The sequence below is a fragment of the Petaurus breviceps genome, unplaced genomic scaffold, assembly GCF_028583685.1.
Source record: "Petaurus breviceps papuanus isolate PSGF00001 unplaced genomic scaffold, PetGlider_PUasm1.0 227, whole genome shotgun sequence".
Lineage (NCBI taxonomy): Eukaryota > Metazoa > Chordata > Mammalia > Diprotodontia > Petauridae > Petaurus > Petaurus breviceps.
In genome coordinates this window covers 12,546,389-12,558,789 of record NW_027185896.1, presented here as the reverse complement: position 1 = coordinate 12,558,789, position 12,401 = coordinate 12,546,389, and the positions used below count along the sequence as shown (strand labels likewise).

The following is a 12,401-nucleotide window of genomic DNA, read 5'->3' as shown; positions in this document are numbered from 1 at the left end:
GTGTGTGTGTGTGTGTGTGTGTGTGTGTGTGTGTGTGTGTGTGTGTGTGTGTTGGTGGGGATGGAGAGTAAAGAGTACCAAACTGGGAAACCAGGGTTTGTGTCTTACTTAGCTCTACCACTAGTTAGCTGTGTGTAACTGTAGGCCAATTTCTTTTCTTTCTTAGCCTCAGTTTTCTCCTGTTGTGATTTTAAGAATTTTTGTTTACGTGATCTTTGAGGCTCCATATAAGTCTGACAATCTAAATCTCCTTTGGATTGCTTTATTACATCTGGAATCATTAGAAATGGTGTAAATATATTAAAAATATAGGTGTCTATAGCCATTTCTGTCTGATGCCAAACTAAGTCCTCAGTATGGGAGGAAATTAATCTTAAATTTTCCTTGCCTTTAATATGCACTGTCTTTTGAGAGAAAGAAGTACTGGGCTTTTCCCATTTGAGACCATCTTATCAACTCTTAGGTAATGTCAACTGAGGTCAGACAAGGGCACTCCTTATTTATATAAATGGAAGACCCAGCAACATGATCTTGATGTTTTAAAAAAAGGATTAGGCTCAAAGATACCACTACTATGAGAGACTTATTTTAAAGTACAGAAAACATAACATCAGGACACAACTTTGAAGCAATCAGAAGCTTCTTAATTATTTACAAAAGTGGATCATGAAAATCTGTGATGTGGCAGTGAAAATTTCAGACTTCATCTCCTCTGACCTCCCACCCTAGATGAGAAGGCACTTTGTAAATCTTAAAGTACTACAGAAGTAGGTATGAGTCCATCCCCTCTGTGGCCTTCACCCCTCGAGAAGTGATCAGCATCTCTGCTGGACACTTCCAGTGGTGGAGAGTTCAGTACTTCATCCAACAGCCCATTGTCAGTGCAATTCGGAAAATTAGTAAGTGCATCTTTCACGTGTTCAGTGCACTCTGCTGGTGCTAGGAATACAAAGACAAACCCAAAGCAGGCCTTGTCCTCAAGTTCTTTTATTGTTGAGTTAAAACCTACCATCCAATGTCTTCTTCCTGATCCTAGTTGTCGTCTCTGTGGCTGAGCAGATGAAGTCTAATTCTGCTTTCAGTGACAGCTTTGCAAATGATTGAAGGCAGTGCTCATGTCTTATAACAAGGTGGCATCCGTGGTTTTCAGTAATGGCCTATCTGATCAGAAAGCCACGTGTATAGGACACATGAATAAAATTAAGGTAGGAAAATAGAGTATTTAGATCTGAAGACATAGAAAAGCACCCATCTAATCCAGGCCCCTATAATTAAGGACTCGTAGCTTCAATGACATTTCCTAATTGACTCAGGTCAGTTGGTATGACACCTGGGGCCCTGTCCATCAGTGTCACAGGGCCCAACCCAGAGGAGTCAGAGGCTCTGGCTATTGCACCTCCTGGGCTTGGTACCTAGGAAATGATTTCATTCTTGTTGACTTGATAGTCATGTCTGCTATAATAGTGACTGGCACAGGGTTAAATCCTTTTGATGTGCCGGTTCATGTGTGCTAGCAATTAGAACTGATGTCTTTTGGCCAGAAAGCATGGCAGGAGCACACTGGGGAAGCTGGAGAGGGGGTCAGGTGTTTCATCTGTAGCTATCATATTCAGCATTGGAGACTTATACTATGTGCATACGTGCTCATGCATTTGTGATTTTCCTAGCTTTTGAGAACATTTTGTAAATCATAAAATGCCTTGTGTTGTTACTGTTATTGAATCGTTTCAGTTGTATCTGACTCTCTGGATGTTCAGGGTTTTCTTGGCAAAGATACTGGAGTGGTTTGCCATTTCCTTCTCCATCTTATTTTACAGAGGAGGAAACTAAGGCAAACAGGTTTAAGTGACTTTCCCAGGGTCAGACAGTAAGTGTCTCAGTCCACATTTGAACTTAGGTCCTCCTGACTCCAGGGCCAGTGCTCTCTACATTCCACCACCTAGCTGCCCTGTAGTATATTAATATGAGCTTTTATTTATTAGAAAGGAATCTGTGAGTATTGAGCTTTACATCCTCATTTGACTGTTTCATTGTTTTTAATAGGACTTCTTTCCTTCTCTCCTTGCAGTGTTATCTGTACCTGTTCTACAGTTCCACAAGACTTCTGAAGGTAGCCATCATCCTGTTCTCCATTTGTCTGTGCAATATTTACTTGCATGGCCTAAGGAACCTCTGGCAAATACTCTTCCACATAGGAGTGGCTTTTCTGTCTTCCTATCAGATACTGACGAGACAACTTCGGGACAGAGTGCTTGACACTGGCGTTTGAGATCTGGGGGCACTAAAGCTTGGACTGGCCGCTCTCCTTCCTTCCTCGGTGAGGGGGGAAGGGCAGGGGCATGCACAATTTTTCCTGTGGAAAGAGGGTTACAGCCACTAGTCTGTTTGGCCTTTCTCCTTTCAGTTTTGGGTCTTTTGGGTACATGTCCTACTAAACTGGACAGAAAAACTGAAGGTCTGAACTTCATCATAGCAGATGTAGTGGAAGAGAAGAAGAGAGCTTCTGTGTACCCCTCACATTCTGGGTGGATACAGAGCAAAGGGAAGGCTCTCCCATTCAGTTTATCATCTTATTTGTAATAGTAACAATGACTTATGTTTCTGTAGCGCTTCAAAGTTTACAAGGCCCTTTCCTCCCAGTAACCTTGTGAAGGGGATAGTGCAAGGACTATTATCCTGATTTACAAATCATAGGATTATAGATTGAGATTTGGTGCCATCATGTCCAACCCTTTCATTTTACAGATAAGGAAAATGATTCACAAAAGTGAAGTGATTTGCCCAGGGTCACACAGCTAGTGTGTTGGAACCTGGATATGAACCCAGGTCTTCAGACTCTAAGCCTCACCTCTTGAGCAGGAACATGTTTGTAAAATACTATCCAGTAATAAAAATGGAGCTACTTTGGATTGGAATAATCGAATCAAGAACTGAAAGAATGTTTTTTATTGTTGTTACTGTGCTATGCAATCATTTGGTAGAGGTAGAGATACTGCTTTTGGAGATGAGGTGTTTGCCTCACAAGAACTACTTATTTCTTATTTATACTTAACTAATTTCTTAATTCTCTTGAATTAGCCAAAATGTGATAGCAGACATTTTTTAAAGGGTCTGTAGATAGTTTTAAAAATATTTCCTTTAAAATAATCCCCAGAATAAATTACGAAATTGAGGTCTAACTGTGGTCTAAAAAACACAAACTAATTGGATTTTCTGGAAATCTAATTTTAAAGTTTCCAATGTTGTATAGCCCAAATTCACTTTTAATGCTCATATGGCATGAGGAGAAATATGAGCTTTCCTAGTGTCTAGGGCTACTGATTTTAATTTTTTAAAAAACATTTTGCTCTCCCTAATGGTGAGAAAATTAGTTTAAAAAGTTTTGGGTAAACAAATACCTATTTGCAACTATTTGTACTATATACAAGGCTAATCTGTGACCTAATCATTTTTAAAATTCACTTATATTATTACATATGTTAAATACATTTAGATGGATAGATCTGAATGATTGGGAAAGCATTTATTAAGCACTTATTAATGTACCAGGTACTATGCTAAGTATTAGGGCATTATAGTTCAGGAATTGCTAGACATGATCTTTAGTTGGCCAGTAACTGGATTAGATCAATTACATTGACTCAGGAGCATTGTATAATATTGGTTGAGAAGAGATGCAGTAGAAAAGAAAAATGAAGAGAGATGAATTAAAATCAGATAGGGACAGAACAGTTGGTAAAACTTAGTGTATCTGAAATCCACCTGTCACAACAAATAAAAGTGGTTGGAATAAAGCTATTTGTTGTACAGATGGGACAGCACCCTCACAGGGCCACTGTTGGCTCCACAGGCCACTCTAGAGCTCTACAAGCTTAGGAATTTAATTTCATCATCCCCTTCCTCCATCATTTTCCCTGTCCTCACGTCATCCAACTTGGTCACGCAATAACTGATATTAACCAAGCTCACAAGACATGACTGAATTATAAACCAGAATATAAATTGATTAATTTACCATAGGAAGCCACTTTGAAGCTGGCCAGGTAATTGAAATGGTTAGTCAGCCGCATCTGTTATTCCTTTGTGGAAACTCTACTAGGAAAACCAAGTTAATAATAGAGGCAGAACCAAGAGACATTAGAAAATTTTAAAGGATATTGGCCTCAAACTCTAATAACTGGAAACTTTATTTTCACAGGGTTCTATTGCATTGTAGACTGGATATTTTTGCTTGTTGATTAGGATGCCTTCTCTTCTGGCGAGTTATGGATCAGAATTGAGAGAACTTTTTGGTTTTCCTCTTTTCTAGAATATGTGTAGACCTTGCCTTTATCTTGTGACATCGTTGTCCTGAATGTACAATGAGTTTGACCAGATCCTAATTTATTTTACTTTATTTATCCTTTGGATGGGTATCTCTCCATGGCAATTTTGGGAACCTTGTTAACCTCATCAACAAATAACCATCTCTTTGTATAAGTTTAGTGGGTGGCTAATAACTTACCATTTTATGTTTATTCTGCTGTTCAGCAAATTTGTCTCATGGAAATTTTGTGGTGTTTTTACATGTATTTTTTATGCTAAATTTAAAAACAATTGTTATCAAGTAAAATGAATTTTTGTAGAAATATGCAATATGAGGGAGTAATAAAGTGTGGTTTGATTGAGGGGGGAAGTAGAAGTGTAGGGAAGTTGAGATGTTCTCATCTGTTATACAGTGAAACTCTCAGCATGTAGCAAATTGTTCTGAGTTGTGTGTTCACTGTCATTTGGTAAACATCACTATTGTGTCTGTGTTTTCTCAAATATTTGTATTTTGTTTGCATTTTTAATATTTCCATTATTTCTCATAAGTGTGTCAGTCATCTGAATGTTTTTTAAATGTGTAGTGAACTAGCTTTTAAATGTTAGAGTTAAGACTTTATTTCTCTGGTCAAGAAAACATGGATGGACTCGGTTGGTGATCAAAACAAGACCTGATCCCCTTACCTGTGCTTGGTCATTTGTGTTAGATCACTAGATACTTAGATCTTATCATGGATCATTTGAAATTCCTATAATTTGGGGAGAACAAAAAGAGAATTCAACAGATTGCTATTTTTTTGCTTAGCAAATAAATCTCCAAATCTGAACATAAATTGTGCAGTATCCAGATCTACCATTGGCTCTCAAAACCTGATGTACATAGTGAAGATCTATCTGTACCAGAACCACCAGACAGTTGGAATTTGGATGAAGATAATGGACCAGATCATGATGATGAAGCTCACCATGCCTTGTTGTAGGAGATAAGCGAACAATTGATCCTCCTTTGTAAGTCATTTTTCCATCCTTGCTTCCTCCTTTAGTAATTCAAGAAGACTGAAATGACCTTCCTTGTTGGTGATCTTATCCAAAAATGAAGCTAAACCTTGAGGCAAAAAGGCTGGACTCTCCTACTAGAGGATCCTAAAACATATTCAAAGTAGGACATTTCTCTTGAGAAGTATGACGTAAGGAAAGTATTGGGATATCTCTAAGGACCTCAAAGGGATTCTTCTTTTACTAGGATTATGTCTTGGGTCTACCAGATACTGCTGTATTATTTGTGATCAGGGCAGCAGAGAGAGACTATCAACTAGCATGTTAGAAAACACTAGCTTCAAAGAACAGATTTCAGGAAAGAAAAGTCATGGACACTAGTCAATCATAGTAAGTTCTTACCACTGCTACATATTTTAGTTCAGTTTAATGAGAAGATTTGTCAAGACAGTGGATTAAAATGGTGCAGACTCAATTTTTTCACCTGAAAAATAAATTTCTAAGAGTCCATGAGGCTAAAATCAAAAAGATATTTATTGGGTCCTCAAATAAGGGAAGTAATGAAAGGTGAACATTTCAGAGAACGGCTGTTAAAGGAGCTACAGGAAATCATTCTATAAAGTGACCAAAAACTTTCTGGCAAAATACTATGGCACAAAATTACTGAGGAGTTTGGATGAAAAAGATGAACCTAATTAGATTGTAGTGACAAGGCTCAGCATGACAAGGTAGGAGATCAGCAAGGTGCAGATTCCCCTTTTGAAGTGACCTTTCTATCTATTTTAGTGACTTCTTAGAAGCTTATAAGGTTATGGAATGGAGTGTCCCTCAAGAGCCTTGAATTCATATTTGGACTTCTTCCTGGAAAATCTAGGTGCTATCAGTGATGAGTACAGAAATCTCTACACTGGAAAGACAATACCAGGGCAAGCAGAGTCCAAACAGGCCAGCTAACTGCTGTTATGAGCTGAGGAAAAATGTTACACAGTGAAATGTTGTTTTAGTTGTTTTTCAGTCATGGCAGGCTCTTTGTGACCTCATTTGGGGTTTTCTTAACAAAGATATTGGAGATATTTCCATTTCCTTCTCCAGCTCATTTTACAGATGAGAAATTGAGGCAAACAGGGTTAAGTGACTTATCCAGGGTCACACAATTAGTATCTGAGACTGGATTTGAATTCAGGAAGATGAGTCTTCCTGACTCCAGGCCTAGTGTTCTATCCACTATTTTTTTTTTTTTAAGCAATCAGGGTTAAGTAACTTGCTCAAGGTTACACGGCCAGTTATTTCTGGGTGTGGTGCTGAGTGTCTGAGCCTGGGATTCGATCTCCAGGTCATCCCAACACTGGAGCCGGTACTCTTACTCGCTGAGCCACCTGGCCACCCCTAAGCAATTGGGGTTAAGTAACTTGCTCAAGGTTACATGGCCAGGTGTTTCTGGGTGGGTGCTAAGTGTCTGAGCCCGGGATTCGATCTCCAGGTCTTCTCAACACTGGAGCCGGTGCTCTTACTTGCTGTGCTACCTGGCCGCCCTTGTTCTATCCACTATTGCTGCTTAGCTGTCAGCTGAACTATGATGGGAAATAATCTATAATAATACAGCTATATTTTAAGTAATTCCTGTGAAGATGATAGTTAGACAAAAATCCATATTTGAAATCAGAAAAATAAATACTATGAGGTTCATCTATTTTTGTGAATGTGACAAAAAAGAAGCTTGTTTGTCCAAGGGTGTTTTGTGTTGTTGTTTGTTTTGTTTTACCTAGTCTTTAGATTCTGGGAGTTGACCCTATTTGAACTAATAATACCCTAGGCACTAACCATGAGATAACCAGAGCTCTTAGTTATAACAAGACTCTTTTCTCTGCCTCAGAATTTTAATGGCAGTGAATTTTTTAAAGAGCTTGAAGCTGGGCACTCTTAGCTTAAAACTCCTTCCTTCCCCCCTCCCCCCCAAAAGAGAGAGATAACAGTAAGCAAGGATTAGTGTAGAGTGTAGATTTGGAGTCAGAAGACCTGGGTTCAAAATCCAGTTCTACCACTTAAATGTGTGTTTAACCTTACCTCAGTTTCCTTATTTGTGGAATGAAAGGATTAAATTAGATGGCTTCTGAGGTACTTTCTAGCTCTTGAATCTGATCCTGTGAACTTCAGGGGATATTTTAGGATGAGGTTTTGGGGGCAGGCCTAGTCTCTTAGACCTCTCTACATGGACAGTGACCTGGGATTGTCAAACCCTACAATTGTCATCCCCAGGAGAGTCTTAAATCATAGGATGTCTTTGAGGCTGGGAGGGGCCTTAAAGAATATCTAGGCTAGTACCCTCATTTGACTGATGAGGAAACCAAGTCTCTTCTTACCTAGGAACTAGAGATTGTATTGGTCTTGTATTGGTCTATTTTAAAATCATGTATGTGAAAGTGCTTTTTGAAATATATAAAGTATCATACACATAGGATGTGGTAGTAAATGTCAGGCTTCTCAGACTAAATCCTGTGGAGGGGTTGTAGTACCAAGGAGAATCGACGTAAGTCCAATTTTAGTAAGATTTTTCCACAGGTTAAAACAAAATGAGCATGCCAGTGCGTGGAGAATTTGCTGTAAACCATAGATCTAGGTTCTGAGCTTCTCCTCCTTCTTTCCCCTCTGACAAGGAAACCCTGATGGACATTTGGACATGTTGCCCCTACTTTTTCCATATGGCCAAATATCCTGGAAGAAGAGAATGAGTCAAGCTAAAGAGAAAAGTTAAAAGACCATGCCCTAGTTACTAATAGTAGTTCATGTTTTTATTCCATTTTGAGGTTTATAGAATGTTGAACAACTTTGTGAAGTATAGAAAATAGAAATATAATTCTTCATTTCAGATGAGGACACTAAGACTCAAAAGACTTTGCCCAGGGTAATAGGACTAGTAAGTGATAAGAGTCTGGACTTGAGTCCAGGTCTTCTAACTATCGAGGTTGATGTTTTTCTTCTTTGCTGATCTTATGCCATCTATATTTCAGATGATGCCAAATTTGTCATCCCTAGGTTTTCTTAGGATTTTGTGCTAGAAGGGCTTTTGAATCTTTTTTTTCCCCTTTAAATCTAGTTACAGATAAGGAAACTGATGGTTAGAGTGATTAAGTAAATTTTCCAAGGTTACATGGATGACCATTATGTAGCAGAGCCAGGATGTTAGACATTTTTTTTTAAAAACTATTTTTAGTTTTCAACATTCACTTCCATAAGGTTTTGAGTTATAAATTTTCTTTCCTTCCCTCCCCTCCCCCTTTCCCAAGATGGCGTGCAATCAGATATAGGCTCTACATATACATATATATTTTTACATTAGTCATGTTGTAAAGAGCAATTAGAACCAATGGGAGGAACCATGGGAAAGAAACAACAAAAAAGAGAGCAAATAGTATGCTTCAATCTACATTCAGGCTCTATAGTTCTTTATCTGGACGTGGATAGCATTTTCCATCATGAGTCTTTTGGAATTGTCTTAGATCATTGTATTACTGAGAAGAGCTAAGTTTATCAAAGTTAGTCACTGTACAGTGTTGCTGTTACTGTATACAATGTTCTCCTGGTTCTGCTCATTTCACTTAGCATCAGTTCCTGTAAGTCCACATTTTTCTGAAGTCTGCCTGCTCATCATTTCTTATGGAACAATAGTATTCCATTACATTCTTATACCACAACTTGTTCAGTCATTCCCCAGTTGATAAGCATCCCCTCAATTTCCAGTTCTTGGCCACAACAAAAATAACTACTATAAATATTTTAGTACATGTGGGTCTTTTTCCCATGTTTATGATCTCTTTGGGATGCAGACCTAGAAGTGGTAATGCTAGGTCAAAAGGTATGCAAAGTTTGGTAGCCCTTTGGGTATAGTTCTAAATTACTTTCCAGAATGGTTGGATCAATCATAACTCCACCAACAATGCATTAGTGTTCCAGTTTTCCCATATCTCCAACATTTGTCACTTTCCTGTTTTGTCATATTAGCCAATCTGATAGATGTGATATGGTACTTCAGAGTTGTTTTGATTTGCACTTCTCCAATAGTGATTTAGAGCATTTTTTCATATGCCTATAGATAACTTTAATTTCTTCATCTGAAAATAGACATTTTTAAAAGAAAGCTTTTAAAATACCTTTGTCAATTTAAATGTGCACAAGTGCTGTGTATTACAGAAAAAAGGAGAAATCCCCCCAAATAAACATTTGTAGAAATGTTTGTGTTTTAATTTATTAATTTGTTTAATTGTTTATTTTTAATTTAATTTGTTTTTTAATTTCTTAACAGGGAAATTTATTTCCCTTCCCTATTTTCCCCAGAATCTTATAGGAATGAATCTTCTAAAATACTATGACAAAAGTAGAACATTTTTGATAATTTTTTTTAAAAATGGAAGCATCTGTTTGGAAACATATGTGAAAAGTCTTTTGCCAAGGAGATAGGGTTTGGCAGCAAATCTACCTAAAAAGGCTTGTCAGTAGAATCTGGAAATGACCAGCACTAGGAATTCCATCTGAGAGCCTGGGTTGGTTTGGTTAAAGAGATTATTTGTCTGCTCTTTTTGGCTTCAGGTATGGAATGGGTTCATCATAAACTTGTGATTTGATATATCTCACCTGTTTGAATCTTGGTTCCTTTCTCAGCAGCCTTTTTTTGCCCTATTATGGAATAGTATCTTGAAGGAAACAATCTGTCATTCTGGAGTGATGCTTTTTGTATTTGGTTTTTCACTAATATCCAGAATGTAAATCCAATCTGACTTTGTTCCCTAAAAACCACTGTATATATTTTATTTCATTTTTAGCTCTAGAGTCTGTCAATACTTGGATTTCTGTATTTCTTTTAACACCAAAGATTTTCTGTTTTCTGAAGTGATGGGTTCATTTGAAATCATGTACCTTAACTGTGGTCATTGAACTTGTCCATTGAATGTAAAGTGTTTTGTGTTTGTTTTGGTTTGGTTTTTTTTGCTTTATTTACATGTACATAGAGCAAATGGAGGTGATTAAGAACTGAAAAAGAATAAATAAGTTTTTATAAACACTGAATTACATGTTCTACATGTTTGTAGACCCTGTCTATTAGTGAGGAACTTATATATCAGAAGAATGGTCATCCAAGGACATCCCGGGGTCCACTTGTCTTTAAGCAGCTAGAAGAGCTTAAATGTAATAATGTTTTTACAGATCCAAAGGTTAGGCTAGCAGCAACCTCATCACCCTAAAACATCTGCAAACTGGAAAAGACCGTGGGAGAGCCAAAATTGCTGATGACTGCCTCAATTCCCAGGATTTCTATTCCTTGGCCCTCCCCAACACATTACTTCTCTTAATGAATACACAGTTTAAACAAATTTAGTTACATGGTATATATAAAGTCATAGAAGTTTGAGCTGAAGGGGACCTTAGAGATTGTCTAGTCCAACTGTCACACTTTACAAGTAAAGAAAGTTAGGCAAGGGACTGAGATCACACAGCAACTAAGCACTACTACCTTGGTCGCCCTCAGATCCAGTGTTGTTTTCTAGGCTCTAGCAGATTATGGAGGGGAAGGAAAAAGGATTGCTAAGGATAACCACTTTAATTGCTTTCACATCCCCCTGCCCCCACTTACAGTGTTGGAAGAGACCTTTGAGTTTATTTGGTCTTCATTTTACAGATGAAAAAATCAAAGCAAAGTAATACAAGTTAATGGTAGAGCAAGAATTAGAAATCTAGTCTCCTTACGCAGAAAATCACAGGATCTCAGAGCCTTGATACTTAGAGGGTATTTAAATTCAAAGCTAAGTAGGAAACTCCTCTACAAAATACCAAACTGGATTATCCTTCTTGCCTGGGAAACCATCGGTGATGGGACATTCCCTTTTGGACGGCTCTAAATGTGGGAACCTTTCAAGAGTCATGACGGAGCTTGGGCAGCCTGTGGAGAGCAGAGCCAAGTGTTTTCTTTCCCTGTCAGCTATTTTCATTCTTTCTTTCTGACTCTAAAGATCATTTTTATTAGAATGTAAGCACTGCCACACTGCCAGCAAGAGAAGAGACTCATGGGGCGGCCAGGTAGCAGTAAGAGCACCAGCCCCAGAGTCAGGATGACCTGGGATCAAATCCAGGCTCAGACATTTAGCACCCACCCAGAAACACCTGGCCGTGTAACCTTGAGCAAGTTACTTAACCCCAATTGCTTAGGGGCGGCCAGCTGGCGCAGTGAGTAAGTGACTAGACCCAGAGTTGGGATGACCTGGGATCGAATCCAGGCTCAGATACTTAGCACCACACCCAGAAATAACTGACTGTATAACCTTGAGCAAGTTACTTAACCCCAATTGCTTAAAAAAAAAAAGAGAAGAAACTCATGCTGACAGAAACAGCAAAGCATTATTATTGCCTGGGGCCGGGCCATGCTGGGGCTAATAGCTTCTGCAGCTCACTGTTCATTCCTTGAGTGCGTCCTTGTATCACAGCACTGCCACTGGGGTTATTAAAGTCTGTTTTAAAATTTAAGAGTATATTTTAGCCTTCATAATTTATTCCTCAAGAAATGAAGAGTCCAATGAAGGGAACGGGTCTTCTGGAACGTACTTTCATCAATGAGGAGGAACTAACTGCTGAAGGAAACATGAGAGAAAATGACCACTTCATTCTATAATTTGTGTTCTAAAAGGAGAGGGAAAGCTGGGTATAGTTTGGTCCTAGATTTTTGGAGATGTATTTGTTTCCCTCTTCTTGTTTATACAACCCCTCCTTGGTTGCTTGTATTTCTTTCTTTCCTTCCTTTCTTTTATTTTTTAGTTCACATCATTTATTTCCACAAGATTTTGAGTTACAAATTTTCTCCCCATTTCCCCCCTACCCACCAAAACAGTGATTCCACTGAATATCCCCTCCCCCAATCTGCTCTCTCCTATATCTTCTCCCATCCCCCCTCCAACTTTCTAGTAGGGCATGGTGGGTCTCTATGCCCCAGTGCCTGTATATCTTATTTCCCAGTTACATGTATAATAATAATAATATATATATATATATATTTTAAACATTTGATTTTAAACCTTTGAATTCCAGATTCTTTCCCTACCTCCCTCGTCACCCAC

The 12,401-nt window shown here is 38.3% G+C and overlaps 1 protein-coding gene across 7 annotated transcripts in view; it reads left to right on the top strand.

Annotated features, from left to right (window-relative positions):
* Nucleotides 1-10,356, top strand: part of SEC22C (SEC22 homolog C, vesicle trafficking protein) — a 37,834-nt gene extending 27,478 nt beyond the window's left edge. For 5 of the 7 annotated variants that reach the window (XM_069095793.1, XM_069095794.1, XM_069095792.1 and 2 more), the window contains one exon: nucleotides 2,069-10,356. In XM_069095793.1, the coding sequence (XP_068951894.1) occupies nucleotides 2,069-2,269 (201 nt within the window). In that variant the 3' untranslated portion in view covers nucleotides 2,270-10,356. The remainder of the gene's footprint in view (nucleotides 1-2,068) is intronic. The other 2 variants (XM_069095797.1, XM_069095795.1) reach the window with 1 other exon arrangement.
* The last annotated feature ends 2,045 nt before the right edge of the window (nucleotides 10,357-12,401 follow it).